This window comes from Archocentrus centrarchus, unplaced genomic scaffold (assembly GCF_007364275.1).
Source record: "Archocentrus centrarchus isolate MPI-CPG fArcCen1 unplaced genomic scaffold, fArcCen1 scaffold_32_ctg1, whole genome shotgun sequence".
NCBI classification, from domain to species: domain Eukaryota; kingdom Metazoa; phylum Chordata; class Actinopteri; order Cichliformes; family Cichlidae; genus Archocentrus; species Archocentrus centrarchus.
In genome coordinates, this window is record NW_022060260.1 from 1,420,931 (window position 1) to 1,438,939 (window position 18,009).

The window sequence follows — 18,009 nt, forward strand, 5'->3', positions numbered from 1 at the left end:
TCTCCGGGTTCCGTTTTAGTTCCTCTGCTCGTTTCTGTGATTATGTTCAGCTGTGCTCCCCACCTGTTGTCTGTTCCTTCATTATCCCTCTGTGGACTTATTGTCTCAGTCTTCCCATTGTCGTTGGCTTCTTCCTGCCCATTTATGTTCTTGTTCATGTGAGTTTAGTATTTTATGTTGCAGGCGCCTGACCTGCTCTGTATACGGTCTAGCTAAGAAAAGCTGAAGTTTAAGTTTAGCTCTCGTCTCTTGACTCCTGCTTTGGGGTCCTCTCTGCCTGTCACTTAATGCTGAACTGATAAAACTTCATGTCCTCTAGTCCTCTAGCACGAGGCTTCAAAAATGAGCACGCTGTCAGAAGATGGAATCGTTAAGCTTTGCTGAATGAGAGAGAAAAGATACATGATGCAAGATTTTTAACATGTATTTTGTGGGGTCTCTGTCTCAGTTTCCTGTGGAGAGGGGCTTTATTCAGAGACATGATCTCCTGCTGCATCTCTTATCCATGTGAATGGAGATTAGAGCGTAATAAGGTAAAGCACTAAAAAATGACCCTGCACAGAAAAACAGTGGGCAGTGCTGTGCAAAGGCCTGGGCTCTCTAATTGTATAAGCAGACCGTAGATGGATCGCACTCTTAGTCTGGCTCTCATTAAGCTTCTCAAAGAAGCTGCATCAGGCTCAGAGTTGCATCCCAGAAAATCATGGCTGCAGTTCCCAGCGAACCTGCATCCATGACGTTCGTCTCAGAGGGCTGCTGAAGGTCACATCCGGCAGTAAATGTGTTTAAATATGCCAGGCCTCATGCGGAGCCTCCTGGAGTCAGGCTACAGTTTTAGACAAAATTACAGGAGCAGATAGACTTCCTGTCTCTCACTATAACTTCAATTACTCATTATAGATGGACTGCATGGCCACTGTGAGTGTGTACCTACACCCCCACCCTCTCCATATGAGGTTGCTGTCATGGTCCTGGGTCTGCGACCCCTTGTTTCTTAGTTTAAGGTCTTTTGTAGTTTTGTTACCTTTATTGTTACTGTGTTTTGTTATATTGTTTCATGTTCCTCTTGTGCATTCTTAGTTAGTTCCCATTGCTTTACGCCTTAGTTCTCCCTGTGCTCCGTCCTGAAGTGTTTCCCCTCTGTGTGGAGTTTCTTTAGTTTATTTTCTCAGTGTCTGTCTCCCTGTGGTGTCTAGCTGCATTCTCTTTATGTGGTGTCAAGTTTGCATTTGTGTATTAGTCTTTTCACTTCCTGTTTTTATTTTGCCATCCCCTGTCTCTTGTTTGTTTTACTTCCTGTTAGTGTCATTCTGTTCACCTGTTTGCCCCAGCTGTTTCCACTCACCCTTCATTCCCTCTCTGTATTTATTCTCTCAGCTTTCCCCTTGTCTGATGTCAGTCTTGTCTTCATGGCAGTGTTTTTGTCCCTGCATTCACTCAGATCCTGGTGTTCCTTAGTTTCCTTCCAGTTTAGGTTTTTCTTTAGTTTTATCTTTTAGTTCTTGTATTTGCTTGCGTTTAGCCACAGTAAAGTCTCATCTTGGTTCATCTTTAACCACCTACTCCTGCGTCCTGCTTTTAGGTCCACCTTCACACGCCACACGGCCTGTGGCCACACACTGTGACAGTTTCTTATTTCGAAAAATTATGATCACATGTAACATGTGGCAGAAGGACTTCATAAAACAACTTCTGACTCCTGGTGTGACATTTATCATATAAGCTCTTCACCATGTAAAAATACTTATCTGTAACGAGGACCTCTATAATATTTTAAAAGAAAGCTAACAGGTCATTAGTGACATCGACTGTGTCATAAAGTATCACTTGTTCCTCCCAGCTGTTTCCACTCTCCTCGTTCCCTCTGTGTATATATTGTCTCAGTCGTTCCCTTATATCTCGTCTCGTTCTTGTTGTAGTGGCTGTGTTTTGTCCTGTGTTCCCCTCGTTCCTAGCATTCCTCAGATCCTTTTCCCACATTAGGTTTTCCTTAGTTTAGTTCTCATTCTTGGTCCGTGTATTTGCTTGAGTCTATGCCACAATAAAGGCTTGTTTTAATTCACCCCTGCCTGCTCCTGAGTCGTGCATTTGGGTCTTCACACGTGGTCTGTTCCCACATAAAGAGACAAAAGAAGAAAATTACCTGTTAAAATTTGGGAGATGACCTATAAGTTGCAGACTGTGTGTGTTTAACTCTGAGCTGTACTTCAGTGGAGACACACTGATTGAATTATAAGATCGTGTGCGTCACACAAAGGCTAATTCTGTGTTTTGATGACCTCGCTCTCCTTTGGTTGTGTTGTTCTGCAGGTTGTCCCGATGTGGTGTTTGTCTGTGAACAACTCACTGATTGTCTAATGAAGTTCCAGGTGGTTTGTTTTGGTTCTTCCAACAACTCTGCAGTCACGAAGGGGGTGAGACGGAGGAACCTGACTGAACATGACAAACTGTCTCCATGTGGCATCTGTAACTGACTGATTGCTTAACTACATTCAAGTGGGTAAAAGAACTCAGGAAACCACCAATTTCCTGTGTTGTTTCCTGTACTTGTGTAATTACATGTTAATTACACATTAATATCAAGGTCCTTGTCTGTATTATGGCGTATCTCCTTCTTACGTCCCCTTTCTATGTTTTAAAATTGTCTTGAAATTTTTGCAGTCTGCAATTGTTTTAGTCCAGGGCCTGACTCACAGGCCTCACCTTCAGAAAGCATCTGCACATATGAAGCTATAACTGAAGCTCGCAACCCCCCAAGTACTGTGGACACAATAAAATATTTAGTGTGTGTCTTCTTTCTTTTGAATTATTCTTTTATGCTGTCCTGTGGTTAATCACTGTGTAAGAATAGAGCCTGTCACCACTGAAGTACAGTTCAAAGGTGAACAGACAAATAGGAAGCACTCTGTAACACAGGCCGTAACTCATGGTGTAATTCCCCAAATTTCCTGAATTTAGAGAATAATTTCCTTCTTCTTTATCTAATATTACTGTGTAATAGAGTAGAGTTAAACAATGATGTGTGACTTCAGTAAAAGAAAGGGCAGTCTGGTACTATCAGTAACCTAACCCATACAACCTATTAAATGAAGCATTTGAGTGCAGAAAAGAGGATGCTGGATGCTCATTAATTAAAAATGCAACAGAATTAGTTTCTTCTCTCCTCTAAAGCTGTTCTCCTGCATCAGGTAAGTATGAAAAATGCACCCTAAATTCACAAAACATACATGGTAATAATAGCTGGGAAATTACATGAAAAATCGCAGGTTATATCAGGGCATTATACTGACAAATAACTGAGCAGGTACTTAGGTTTTAAAGCGGTGCCCTGCTGTGGTGAGTATATCATGTTAAACATCATGCGTGCTGATCTCCTCCTGCTGAATATTCGCTCTCCAGCACCCTCCCTCTGCTGCAGCTCCATAAATACAGCAGCTGTTTGTTCAGTGTGACACAACAGCTGGAAACTCATCCTGTAGCTGATCTTCAAGTCCGGTGCAGAACCAACAAGTTACTGAGCCGTAATTATACAGTTCATATTTCTATTATTGAACTACAGAGAGGCATGCATGCCAGGACGTCAGAAGGAAAGGAGCTGCGCAGGGGAAGGTCTCTGGATACCAGGAGTGTCTCCACCAGCTTTGGGAGAGGGTCTACAACCATCATATTCACTCTGAAAAATGAAGTCAGTGGTCTGATAAAGGCACTCAAGCTTTTCCAGGTTGGTGTTTGAAAGTGTTGCTGCTTCATCTTCTTTATATCAACAGTGAAACCGTCTCTGCTGAGGATTTCTGTGTTTGGAAGCTTTTACACACAGACTCTGTGTTTGTGTGTGTGTGTGTGTGTGTGTGTGTGTGTGCAGGATAAACATGTCAGCCTCATTCACATTGAGTCCCGTAAGTCCAAACGAAGGAATTCAGACTTTGAGATCTTTGTGGACTGCAACACGGACCACGAGCAGTTCAAGGAGCTGACGGAGCTGCTCAGGAAGCACACGGACATCGTGGAGATCGCTCCGTGTGACAGCTCCACGCTACCTGAGGATGGTACGCCTCACTGTGCTTTGACTAGATAGCTAGATACTTTATTGATCCCACAGGGGAAATGATCTATGATTGAAATGATATCTCGTAGTTCATTGCTGTGTATTTCAGATGTGTGCGGTGTGCCGTGGTTCCCCAAGAAGATCTCGGATTTGGATCTGTGTTCAAACAGGGTTTTGATGTACGGCTCTGAGCTAGATGCAGATCATCCGGTGTGTAGGCCAGAGTGCAGTCACTGTAGCAGAAGGTAATTATGATTTCTGAGAAAATGTCAACTCATTGAAGTTTTGCTCTTTCTGCAGGGATTTAAAGACAAAGTATACAGAAAAAGAAGAAAATACTTTGCTGATTTAGCCATGAACTACAAACAGTGAGTTCCTCTTGTGCATTTTAAATTACTTAATTGATTAAATTATTGATAAAAACCTGGAGAAGTCACAGTTAAGATACATCTTTGTCAGTCTTTTCATTTTTCTGCACCGTTTCTGTATTTCGTCCTCTCACAGCGGTGATCCCATCCCTCGTGTGGACTACACTGCAGAGGAGGTGCGTACCTGGGGCGTGGTGTTCAGGGAGCTCAACAAGCTGTACCCGAGCCACGCCTGCAGGGAGTATCTGAAGAACCTCCCTCTGCTGACCCAGTGCTGTAAATACAGTGAGGACAACATCCCGCAGCTGGAAGACGTCTCACACTTCCTTAAAGGTAGCTGTCAAACACAGGCAGATGCTTCAAAGATGTTACACATCTGTGCCAAAGACAAAGTAAAAAGGAGTCCATCATTTGATTATTGATTCAATCTTAAATCAGGAGACTTACTGACAGAAGACAGAGACAAAGTTTCCCACTGCAGGTTTCACACACTGAAAGGACGGCCATGGCCACTTTGATCTCACTTATTGTTGTGTGAACTCTGGTTTTGCACATTATTGTTTTTATTGATTTATTTTGGAGCTAGAAGTGACCATACTGAAGTGTTCATTTATCAGCTAATGCTGCAAACTGCATCCACAGCCTGTACAGGAGCATCTCACACACACAGATACCTGCTGATCAGCAACATCCAAATAACATCCCACAATCTCACTCAGCAAACTGGAGCTCCGCCTTCTTGGCTGGTCTGTTAGTCCAATGAAGCCACAGCAGCCATATTATTGGTCAGATAATTGCATTAAAAATGCTCCAAAAGGCTCCAACAGCACAAACACGGTTCAGAGGTCCAGTTCAGGGACTCCAGATAGCTGAGATGAAGCCTAGCAGACAGCTAGCAGCTACAGCCGCCTGTGTCACCATCCACCTGTCAGTCAAAGAGGCCACGCCCCTAATAATGTAGACTTTATTTAAGCAGGTGAGTTATAGAAACATCCTCCCCCTACAGCTGTTATGAAGGAGGAAATGATCCACAGAGACCAAAGCAGTTTCTGTATCAGCTGTAAACATGTTTATTTCTGCTGGAGAGCTTTAACATGGGAGTCTGTGGGGACTGACTCACTGTGGCGCCTCTGCTGGACTGCAGAGGAACTGCAGCTTGCTTTTAGCCCTGAGGTATCTGCTATGATCCATGTTTGTTGCAATTCTTGGCTTTTTTCTTTTTTTTTTGGAGCTGTCTGTGTGTCTCGGATTGTCTTTCTGGTGTGTGTGAATTATTCTTTATGCCTCTTTGAGTTTACTTCCTGTTTGGCTTTGACCTTTAGGTCCTTGTTTTTATTTCCATTTTTTTTTTGTTGTTCTGTCTTCCTGGTTGAGTTCACCCTAACCCTTTTATGTCTCATCCTGGTATGAAATCCGTCTCTCTCAGGTTTGTTTTGTCAGATTTTCCTCCTGTTCAGTTGTGGTTTTCTTATTTTTGGTTATATGGTCATGTTTTGGATGCTGCTCCCAGAGACTGAAGAATACGGTGTGTGTGTGTGTGTGTGTGTGTGTGTGTGTGTGTGTGTGTGTGTGTGTGTGTGTGTCCGCACAGAACGCTCAGGCTTCATCATTCGGCCCGTCGCCGGTTACCTGTCCCCCCGGGACTTCCTCGCAGGTCTGGCCTTCAGAGTCTTCCACTGCACTCAGTATGTGCGCCACGGTTCAGAGCCTCTGTACACACCTGAGCCGTGAGTACACACACACACACATACTTCCTCTGACTTTTCAGTCTGTTTATCTGTCTTTCTTTACTGTGTTCATATTTTTAAAGTTCTCTCTCTCTCTGTGTGTGTGTGTGTGTGTGTGTGTGTGTGTGTGTGTGTGTGTGTGTGTGTGTGTGTGTGTGTGTGTGTGTGTGTGTGTTGCAGGGACACGTGCCACGAGCTGCTGGGTCACGTCCCCCTGCTCGCTGAGCCCAGCTTCGCTCAGTTCTCTCAGGAGCTCGGGTTGGCGTCGCTCGGCGCTTCGGATGATGATGTAAACAAACTTGCCACGGTGAGTGCCGCGTCATCAGCTCTGACTCGGGCACACCTGGATGGCCCCGCTGAGTAAAGGAGGGACCCAGACAGGAAGGAAATCACTGAACGTCAGTGAAAATATGAAAATGCCATTGCTTACATTATCGTAATGTCCTGTTTACATACAAAGTGCTGCAGCCAGACTATGTGAGCAAGCCAGAGACAATGTGGGTGGGCCAGAGCCTTTCAGTCTGTGACCCCCACCTACACTTACAGGTAGCCAACTCTGTGGACTCCTTGAAAACCAGTTAAAAGATTTTTGCTGAAGCAGGCTCTTTGTTGATACTTTGATTTGTAGAGTTTTTCTAATTAATTTTACTCTGTTTTGCACGTGAACGGCGCTTTATAGATGACCCTTATTTCCTCACAGCAGCGCTGCATTCCTGCATCTCTGCCACCAGGTGTCCCTGCCAGGCTTTTCAGCCAATCACAGCTGTTCTTACTTCTACATTCAGTTCTTATCCGAGCACAGCGCTCCTCACTGTTTAGCTGCTGACTGTCACAGTGACAAAGCTTCAGATTCAAAGATCACCGACACTTCCTGTGTGCGGTTTGTGCGGCTCTGAATATGAGCTGACCGCGCGGGATGGACCTTCGTGTTCATAAAAAAGGTATCCGGTTAGCTTCAACCCACCACCGTGGTCATCATCAGGCCACAAAGAAAATCGCAAATCAGAAACTATTCACATTGTTTTCCAAACAGTCTGTTCCCCCTTCTCCAGATTAAAGGGTGGGGGCAGGCAGGGTGAGCCCTGGGAGGCCCCCAGAGGGTTGATGCCCGGCAGACTCCAGCTGAGAATCCAAGAAAAGTTCATGCCCGAGTTTTTTAAATCGGTGACAATGAAAATGATGAATTTTAGTGAAATAAAGCGAGTCGGTGAACCTGTTTGTTTAATCTCACCTGTGATCTTCCGTCCTCTGTTTCAGTGTTATTTCTTCACGGTGGAGTTCGGACTGTGTAAGCAGAGCGGCGGGCTGAGGGCCTACGGAGCCGGACTCCTCTCCTCCGTCAGTGAGCTCCAGGTGACCTACGACCTCCATCTGCTGCTCTCGTTGCTTTTTATGATGTATTTTCATTTTCCCGGCTGAAATTTTAACGTTTGGGGAAAACATGACACAGATTATCAAGCTGGATTCTTTTTTTCAGAGTACCTTCGTTATCCTAAACCCTCTTAATGCCGTGCAATGTAAGAAAAAGCTCCAGGTGGTGTAAAAACACCGTCTTACTACTCTGAACTTTCTCCTCGCCAATGGTTGATGCTTGATTGGGTCACCTGGAGGTTCAGAGGTTAGAAGCCAGCTGAAACGCTTCTGCTCTGCATGCATAGATTACACTATGGCACACATAAAGCACGTTTTGTCCTCCTCCACTCGCTGCGGCCTGCACTGCAATAATAGTTTCTGACTGATTCTGCTCACAGTGTAAAGTCCACCCACCAAAACACCAGCTGACTCCCATTCTTCTGTATTTGTATTTACTCAGTACTTCCAGGTTTCAACATTTCAGAGGCAAATTTTGTGCGTTTTATTTCACTGGCTCACCTTCAGTCAGTCATCCCTCCAGCTGATCCAGCCTGACCCCAACCACTGCTAATGTGGTTACCTGACACAGCACTCACCTGCACTCTGCTAAAACTAGCTGACGTAGGTGCTCAGGTTCAGTGTTTCTTGGACTAATGTAGCATATCGGTCCTGTCTCTTTGTCCTGTTTAGCACGCTTTGTCCAGCAGTGCCAGCATCCTTCCATTTGACCCCACAGTGACCTGCAACCAGGAGTGCATGATTACCACGTTTCAGCACGTGTACTATGTGGCCGAAAGTTTTGAGGAAGCCAAGAACAAAATGAGGTGAGTCGTAACAATGGAAGCTATATCAGAGATATATCAGAGACACCGTGAACCCCGAACCTTCAGACTCAAAAATAAGCTCTGAAGGTGCTTATTGGCAAAGGCCTTCAACCTTCAACCTTCCTGCTCTCCACCTGGTTTCAGCTTCTCATCACTGTCCTGAACAGAAAATGAACAGGTGCTGTTACTGAAGAGCCCGGCAGCATCTACTGAATCTCAGCAAAGGTCGACACCATTGGTTTTAAATGTCTTAGCTACATTAAAATGAATAATCTCAAAGGTGAATAAGACTTTAATTGGTCTCACATCTTTGAGAAATCCTAAAAATGCGAAGACATAGAAAACATGGTTTTATTCATCGTTTTTCTGACATCACAGCTTAAAATCTTGAATGTTCATATGAATAGCAGAGATATGGAGGAGTGTTAATTAAATCAAACTGGCTCTTCATCCAGACAGCACCGTAAATTCGTGCCAGGCGGGGTGTGTTTTCTGCAGAAAGGTTTTTTAAACTTGGCACAATGGGCCTCAGCTGTGAAATCCAAAATGACTGCGGCAACTCTGAAGAGTTGTCGTCCTGAGCTGACATAAGAGGTTCAGCTGTGGATATAAATGAGTGTGCTGTCTCTCCAGGGAGTTTGCTAAGACCCTTCGACGTCCCTTCACGATACGCTACGACCCGTACACTCAGAGCGTGGAGGTTCTGGAGGACACCGGCAACATCAACAGCATGGTGAAGGACATCCGGCACGAGCTGGACATCGTCGAAGACGCTCTGAACCGGCTCAGCAGAAAACTGCAGAGTGCATAAAGAGGCGCTGCTGAACTCTATGGAAAAGCAGCACACAGCCGCCAAAGAAACTCACTAACAGCAAAATACTATTTATATTTAAACCTGTGTGGCCTGAAATTACTGCCAACGCCTCCTCCTGAGGGGGAGATCCTGACTTGCTTCTGAGGCAGGAACAAACATTATGACCTCCTGAAACATGTTAGGACTGACTTATCGTTGGTAGGCTGAGCTGAACAGAGCTGTACAAATGCAGGACATATGGAGTGATAACCTCTTGTCTGTAATCATGTTAATTTGTGTGATGGAACTGTAAAACCTGTATCATCAAATTCAGCTTTTAAAAATATGTGTAAAGTTAATGTCTAAGCCTGCTGGTTAATGTTCCTGATCCCAGACCAGAACAGAGCCTGTGTTCATTAGATCTGCTGCAGGCTTTAAATTATGGACACTAATCCAGTTAGAACACACCTACAGACGGTGCCCGCACACGTTTTTATGCATCAAACAACTTTTGGAGTCAACTGTGCACCATCCACACCAGCAGAGGGCACTGCTCAGCCATCCAGCCAATCTCTATAGTACAATATTGGCAGCACCATAAATGTACATCACTGGTTAAAAATAACTCACACAGATATAGTCTCATTGGACAGGAACCTTTCATTTGTGATTAGGATCATATTTGATCATAGACCACTCCCGCTCATCCCAAGCTAACTTCTGCTCATCTCCAGCTCCACCTTTTTACTCCCGTAGTCTCGCAGAGCAGCTTTGCATGAGTCAGAGTTCAAAATAAGCCTTCTTTATCTCCTGCTGGGCCTTGAAACAAATGGTTTTAGTTCCTCCCTCTTTAATACAACTTTCTGATTGGCTGCCCCTTGCAACCAAAAGGTTTGAATAGCAGGTGGGTGAGGCTCATCCCCCCGTCTTTAGGACATCATCCAGATCCAAGAGTAGAAAAAACTGATAAATGAGAGTCTGAGCTTTGGGCTCACAGGGACTGCTGCACATACACTGAGCTCATTTTTAGTTATTTCATAACTTTTAAAGGGTGACCTGAACACAGCCTGCATACATCACTTTCACAAATAAAATAATGCATAACCAAACCTGCCATTAGGTTTCCTCTCAGTACAAACTGGGAGGGTGCCTATACAGACACACACCAACAGCAAACACTAACCGACAGGAAGCAGTCCGAGAGCGCGAGCCTCCGCAGAGGCGGCGCCCTCCCTGCGCGGGACTTCCTATGAAGGGAATAAAACTGCTTTGGTGTAAATGCATTTTATTTTCTTTGTTCTCTTTAAATGTACTTTAAGAAGTTTTTAGTGCCGGAAAAACAAGTGCAGGCTTTTGTTATTTGCTCTGTTGAAAGCCATTTTAATATTCTCGACATCATTTTGAGTAGAATTATTTTTATTCTTTATGTGGATGTGGTACGTGTGCAGCATTCATTTCACTGTTTAGTAAAATTCATTTAAATGTTAATAATAAATAAAAAGTGAACAAAGTTTTTGATCACAAGTTTGTTTTGTTTTCCAAAGAAACTTTCAAACAGCTCCATACAGCATTATTCTCACTTTGACCTTCAGTCTGTCAATGAGGGAGGGGTCAGAGGTCAAATGTGACATATTTGAAATCTTTATACAGTACTTTCTATATGAAGCTTTGCAGTGGCGGTTTGTGTGACTCTTAGTTTTGAGTTCATGCAGATAAAGTTTCCATCCAGCTTCCATCCCGACAGCCCAAAGCTGCCATGAGACAGCAGAGCTAACGAGAGGACATCAGGAGCTGAAGCTCTTCAGAGTTTACTGGAACCTCTCAGTTTGCTGACCTTGAAATGAAACTCTGGGTTTTCTGTTTCATTAAGACAGATAACTTAAACTCTGGGTTAGTTACCATGGTAACAGACTCTCTGAGCCTCACCTGGCAGGTGGCTGACTCCTCCCCTCCTGAAGCAGCTGTCTGACTCATTTATACAGTGGAAATAACAGCTCGTAACAGTTTGCATGTTTCGAAACATGAAAAGTGGTTAATGAGAGGACAGAGAAAGCGATCATGGTGGATTTATTCTGAGCTCAGAATAAAATCTGTAGTCTTCATGTTTCCTGTTTCCTGGAGTCGAGCTGCCGGTCGCTTCCTCTGAAACCGTTACTGTACATCACTGCACTCTTTAAATCACTGACACTCATTACATGGCAAATATTACATTCACATTACACAGGAAATATTACATTCCTGTAAAATTGAGACTACACCTGAACTGACTGCAGTTTTTAACCTGTGGACAGTGAATGTTTCTGACAGCATTTCACCTTTTAACACACACACACACACACACACACACACACCATTGAGAGTACAGGCCAAAACTCAAGCTGCTCCCAAACCAAAGGTCAGAGGTCATCTCTGAGTCTGACACCAGCAGGAAAAAAAAAGACAAACCAGTGACGTGCTGAGCCGAGGTGTAACAACACTCTGTTCATTTCAGCACATTTCCGGACAAAGTCCACCCAGCCTGGCTGTAAACAGCTGACCGGAAGTGCAGCTCCTTGCGATGGTGCGATGTGATTGGCTGCAGGATTCCTCATCCAACCAAAGCTCTAAGGACTGTGGGAGAGCAACTCGCTGCATGTGTGAATACACTGCTGCATCACATGGAAGAGCCAAACATGCTGACAGGTTCAGTTCAGCAGAGGCTCTGCTTGTTTTAATACTACATGAGTTTGAACATCTTCAGGTGTTGTAGGAAAAACCTGAAATCCACCAGACACACCTTCACCTTCAATTTAACTTCAGGGCTGGTGTGGCATCTGTCACTAAGTCTGCTTTTTATCAGCTGAGAAACAGCACTAAGAGGAACTGATGCATGGCTGTAGCTCCAGCTGGCTGGACTCCTGCAAAGCACCTCAGAATGAAGATGCTTTAAATCTGTGGATTCGGGACCGAGGCACACCTCATGCTGCCACGTCAATGATTTTAAATGCTTTTACTTGTTTTAAAGCACTCATGGTCTCAGCGTATGTGCCAGGAATGGTGGTGAGGAGAGGACACTAATGCAGGACACAAGCCAGACAAAGAGAGCAAAAATTCAGCAGGATGAACAGAGTCCAGAGGTGACCCAAGAATCACAGGCAGACAAACAGAGGCGGGGACAGGACACAGGTGAAGGCAGGGCACAGGTGAGGGCAGGGCACAGGTGACTGCATGGGATAAGGCACAAAGAAAAGAAAGGATGAGAATGAATGAGGAATCTGGGGCACAGACAGACTGAGGAGAGTTAAATTATGAATAAAATATTTTCAGTGTAAGTTAATTTCTTTGGTGTTTGATCTTTTAAACATTTGATTTGGTTTTGTTTTATTACCGTTTGTTCTGTTTTGATCAGCTTCAGCCCCCCGGAATTGGGAAACAGAAAGAGAAAGAGTCGCTGCTGAGAGCTCCTTTTTGTTTTTGTTTGCTGGTAAATCAGGTGCGATAAAAAAAATTACCCATTAATCCAAACAGCTCGCTCTCCGCATCCTGCGCTCTGATTGGCTGCGTCGTGCCTCCGCGCCGTTACTCGGCTCTGACTGGATGTCGTGGTGCGGCTGAGGCGGTGAAGGAGGGAGGAGTTGGGTGTTGTCTCCGTCTGCGAGCTTCAGTCCAGATTTCAGCCCTGCCTGAGAAGCTGCTCCGTCCTCGTGCTGCTGCTGTTGTACCTGCTCTGCGCCGAATACACCGAATTACGGACCAACATGGGAGTGGAAGGCTGCACCAAATGTATCAAATACATGCTCTTCTTCCTCAACTTCATCTTCTGGGTGAGCAGAAGCGCGTTCTCTGCGGCTTTGTGTGTCCGCCTGCAGCGTGTCGGTTCGTAACGGTCAAATGAGCTGGTAAACATTCACGTCACGTCCCACAGCTTTAACGAAGTCAACGCGAGGCCTGCTCCGCGACGCGCGCGCATGTTTGGAGCGACGGGGCCCGTGGTGAGGACGCAGGGGCGTGCGTGCGCCTCATTTACGTAACCACACTTCACACTGACGGAAAGTGCAGTTTGTGTGATCCAAAACGCGCGGGTGGGCAGAACTCAGGTGTTTCTGACTGCGGGTAATTGATGAGGTGATAATGATGAGTTCAGTGGTCAGTTTGTGTGACAGTAAAACTCAGCGCTCACCAGTTCCTGCTGGAAGTTTGTTGAGTTTATTGTGAAGGACTGCAGGTTCTGAATGGTTTTGTTTGGATTACATCCTCCACCCAAGTGTGTGTTTGTGTGTGTGTGTGTGTGTGCGTGCGTGCGTGCGCGCGCGCGCATGCGTGCGGAGGGGTTTCCACTGGATGAGCCTGTGTTGGGTAATGGATGATGGAAACATTTGTGGGTAGTTATTCATCCTCCTCCTCCTCAGCTCGGCTTTTTCTCTCTTTGGTTTGTTTAAAGTTCACTTTAACAGACGGAGGTAAAACAGGCTGAAGGTCTGCAGTGTGCTGCAGTCACAGTAACGCGTGGAATGGCCTGCTGACGCCATGAGCTGAGACACTTTGACAGCAGTTTATTAAAAGTGAAAGTGAAGCAAAAGCAGCCTTTGAGTTATGGGTTAGGAATGCGGGCTTCCCATAACCCTGGTATCAGACAGAGGCGCTGCACCATTACTGTCAGCATAGGCGGGGTCCAGACGCCACCATTAAGAAGTCTGAGCCGTCCCACCCCACACATCCATTCACTGGCACGACCGGGGGTGTTTCAGGATTGTTTCAGAGGGGGGCAAAAGAACAAGAAATGAGAATATTTTAATCAGAAATGAATGCAGTGTTTTTTGGGTTTTTTTTTAATCCCAGTGTGGAAAACTTTCTGGGTTATGAGCAGCCGTCCTCCCAAAAGTTGCCAAAGATCCTGTTTGATTTGTTCATCCAATAAAAGGAAAATGGCGTGATCCTCGGCTTCAGTTGGTGCTGTCTGTCTGAGCTCCTGTCAGTCCTTTCCCCTGAGACGCCCCCACCTCGCTGTCTGTCGGGGTTACTGCTGTAAGGAGGCATGTCTGAGCCCAAACAGCTTTTCCTAAAACAGACTGATGATGTTTTTAGTGCCAAAATTGAACAGGTAGAAGCCAGGGTTTCCAGGTAGATGGGCCTACACCACCTCTCCAACCTCCTCTGATGCAGGATCAGCTCCGTCAGGGACGTCACCATGAAGGTTATCAGCTTTGTTTTCTCAGGTTATCATTTGACAATTCTGTGCAAACCAGATCAGTCGAGCACTGAAGGCTCTCAACTCTGTCTGATGGGCATGTAGAGGTACCTCTGCTTTCAGATCCAAGTGAAATTAGTTTTACTGATAAATATCCAACAGATGGACCGGTCGCCTTTCTAATCTGTCGGCTGGAATTCCACACAGAAGAATTTTCTCCATCGCCAGCATCTAAATTGCTTCTGTAGCTTTGCTGCACGGCTTCATCCTGTGGTGGCCGTCAGATACGACGCAGCAGGTTGCATCTAAACAGACCGTAAAAATAATGAACCAGCAGGAACGTGGAGCTTCCAGCCCGTTTGAAACTGAAGCTCTGAAGATGCCCTGCAACAGACCAGGGCCCTGTTCACGAAGCGAGTTCAACACACCTGGGGTTTCTTTGTTACCTGGATCCTCTTAGCCTAACATTGGTATCAGCTCGCTAAGCTAACCCTCTGCACGTTCGCATGATTGGTTAGCTGCTGCCAGCCCCGCCCCTATCTAAAAGAGGCATTTCACATGACTTCCTCACAAAATGATCCACATGAGTGCCCCCTGCACCTGATGTTATCAAATAAAAATTATATCAATAAAAGGACACACGATTAATTCCAGAGCACATCGTTAATCTGGTGATTTGTGGCACAGAGTGTGAAAACGAGCACTGAATGATTTTGTGGCTGAGTGCGCTCTCAGAGCTGCTGTTTATTTCCCGCTGATGGGTGGAGGAGGTGATGTTTTCGGTCGCATTTGTCTGTCAGCTGGATAACTGAACATTATGAACGGATCAAAACTTGAGTTGTTGGGATGTACAAGGAACAGTTGATTGAGTTTTGGTGGTGATCTGGATCCAGGATTTTGTGAAAGGATTCTTTACTGTTGTGTGAGGGACAGTATTCACATGCTTGTCTTATGAGGAAAAGTCAGAACCCTGTGAACAGAATTAGGATCCAGCATGACCATCGCTTCTGTCATAGCAAAGTTGGTTCATGATCGAAGAATGAGTCCTGCTGAAAATGGTTTGTGAATGACATTGGATGGTTGGATGGTATCTATTGGTACATAGAAAATTTGGGGTGGGGGAGGTATGCGCTGTACTGAGGGGCCTTCTGGTTTCTGAGGTGACGGCTGCACATCGGAGCTCTGAAACTTTAAACTGGATCCATTAAAGCTTCCTGTCCCGCAGCCTGATAAAGGAGTTGGCTGAGAACTTCAGCTGTTAGCTGTCAGAGCGGATCGCTGTTTGCAAGCGGCTGTTACCCTGTTAGTCCATTAGCACTAGCAAGGTCACGCTTTCTGAGCTGATTTTAACCCGACGCTCTGAACATGACCTGCTCCCAACAGCTTTAGGTTTTATGCTCTCAGCTCCTCCAGAGCAGGTGAGGTTTGCAGCACAAGTTACCATGGCGATTTTCCCCAGTGGGAGGTGAACAGAGAACCCAGGGTTGATCCTGAAGTTACCCGGATAAGCCCAAATCCTAATTCAAGGTACCGAAATAAGTGACTGAGCCAACAAAGTCATCAGTAAAGTGTTGACGGAGGTCAGGGCAGAAAGCCGTTTCCCCACAGACTTCTATACGACAGGAAGTCTTTTTTCTGTCGCCCCCTGGTGGCTGTTAGAATGAAAGCTGGCTTCAGAGCTGGCAGCTATGTCCATCCTTCACTCTGGCTGTGACCGTATCAACCACTGTTAAAAATCTGGCAAAATGTATATTTAAGACAAAAGGTGGTTCCATAAACTAATCCTTTAATGACGTAATGACTGACTGTCCAGCCCTTCAGTTTAGTTCATCTCGAGCTAACATCACTGAATAACTCCCTGGTCAACCATGGGCGAACCTTTGAAGGCTCATTACCGGCTGCATACAGCAGCCTTTGTTTGTGAGTCACTGGGGGTCTTTCATCCAGTCTGCTTTGGGCGGTGTGCGACAGTTAGCTGTTGGCATGTTGCAGCTGCTCTGCAGGTTTCCTGCAATTTGTTGTTTCCATTTGCACTCTTCGACTTCCCACGCCAGTTGCTCTTCAGGGTTAGGTATTGAACTTAGTACTTTTTAGGGTACCGACTGCATTACGCCAGTACTACTGAGTACCCAGTGTGTACCCAAACTCCTCTGGGCTAGAGGAAGAAAGAGCCAGACCATGTGACAATGCGTGTGATGAGAAGAGGTGAGCCAAAAGCAGTCTCAGGTCTGGTTACACTTTTCAAAACTTGATGCAGACAATGCTGCTACATCTGTAGTGCCAAATGCACAGCTGGCCACGGCAGCACAGTAACAGAGGAAACTTGGCCGGCAGCTGAGGTTAGCATGTCTGTCGCCAACATGTAAGAACCTGAACCCATGGATGATGATGATGATGATGCACTTCAAGTCATCCATGGTTTCATCAGCATCTTCAGGGTATTTGGTGGATATGTTGTCACAGAACAGTCATTTTCACACTGGCTGCACTGAAACTTCTTATCAGCTGTTTACAGTAAACACAGTTGTGAGTGGTGGGTCTGAAACTGAGGACGTAACCATACACAGTAAGAGTCCAACATTACTATTTAACAGTGTAGTACGCGGACACTGTGACAGCGACCACGGCAGCTTGTGTGACGTGTAAAAAATTGGGGCAAAAAAAAAGTTTACTAATTTAAAAAAATTGTTTTTTTTAAGAGAAAATGTTGAAGCACTGAGCTCAGCTCCTCACATCTGTCTCAGCTGCTGGAATAATTCATGTTTAGCTCAGGTCTGGCCTACGTGCTCGACTTCAGCTGCATCTGATAAACTTTGACACAGGAAATGTTGCACATCAACACTTTTCTCAGTTAAAGATGTGTAAATTTTTCCACATCACCTTATTTGTTGATGAAGCTGCTTCTAAACTGGGGAAGTGTCTGCAGCGCAGCAGCCTGTGGGGTTTCCAGCAGTGACACACACATTTGGCCTGTCCACACTCCAGCAGTAACAGGAAGTCGGTGCCCCATTACATGAAACTCCTCGTAAGGGGACCGTCTGAAACGAATACAGATGATCGGCTTCCCACCCCTGCTGCAGAGCTGTGTGGACGCAGTCATCACCTTAAACCGTGCTTACTGAATTATTTTAAACAGCATCACTTGCTCACAGACAGAAAATCCTCGGTTTGAGTCTCAGAGGGCTTCTGTAAACAGTGTTTCCCAAAGGAAAATGTTGGAAAATGGTGATCATTTCATATTTTCTGTTTTCTCCGATAAAGAGTTCAGATGTGGATGAGAAGAAAATGTTTGACTTAATGTGAGGCTGCTTGGTTATTTTGATTCTTTAATGCGATTGATAAATTAACGGGCATCACGCAGTGACTGAACTCTAAAAAAAGGCTTTTAATGGCTTTCCTTAAACTTGAGATATATTTCTCATTAAATCGGTACAGAGCCTGGAGGATGCAGGCTCCTCCTGCACGGCGCTCGGCCCACACTAACCCCCATCACGGACCGAAAAGCCCGTCTCGTAGGGCAGTGAGAGGAACAGCAGCAGCGGGTTCATGTGCATCTGCAGAAACTGCAGGGAGAGCGATGGAGAGCCAGAAGCAATGCAGCCGACCAAACGGCTGTTTGCAGGCACACCGTTTCAGATAACGATCCTTCCATCAGCCCACCTGCAAAATCCTTTTACTGCCTTTTCTTTTAGACCCATTTTGTTGGGTGAAGTCTCTCTGATCTAAAGTTTG

At 45.4% G+C, this 18,009-nt stretch overlaps 2 protein-coding genes across 2 annotated transcripts in view; both read left to right on the plus strand.

Moving 5' to 3' along the window:
• Positions 1 to 2,480: 2,480 nt before the first annotated feature.
• Positions 2,481 to 9,207, plus strand: LOC115776491 (tryptophan 5-hydroxylase 1-like). Its single transcript, XM_030724214.1, has 11 exons — positions 2,481 to 2,496; positions 3,560 to 3,721; positions 3,863 to 4,046; positions 4,155 to 4,255; positions 4,346 to 4,413; positions 4,550 to 4,746; positions 6,005 to 6,140; positions 6,321 to 6,447; positions 7,398 to 7,493; positions 8,184 to 8,317; positions 8,951 to 9,207. The coding sequence occupies exons 2-11, from the start codon at positions 3,566 to 3,568 to the stop codon at positions 9,126 to 9,128; spliced, it is 1,377 nt and encodes a 458-aa protein (XP_030580074.1). The 5' UTR covers positions 2,481 to 2,496; positions 3,560 to 3,565; the 3' UTR covers positions 9,129 to 9,207.
• A 3,527-nt stretch (positions 9,208 to 12,734) lies between these two features.
• The window catches only part of LOC115776437 (CD81 antigen-like), a 40,654-nt gene continuing 35,379 nt past the window's right edge, over positions 12,735 to 18,009 (plus strand). Inside the window, exon 1 of the mRNA XM_030724138.1 lies at positions 12,735 to 12,913. Within this exon, the coding sequence (XP_030579998.1) occupies positions 12,848 to 12,913 (66 nt within the window). The 5' untranslated portion in view covers positions 12,735 to 12,847. The remainder of the gene's footprint in view (positions 12,914 to 18,009) is intronic.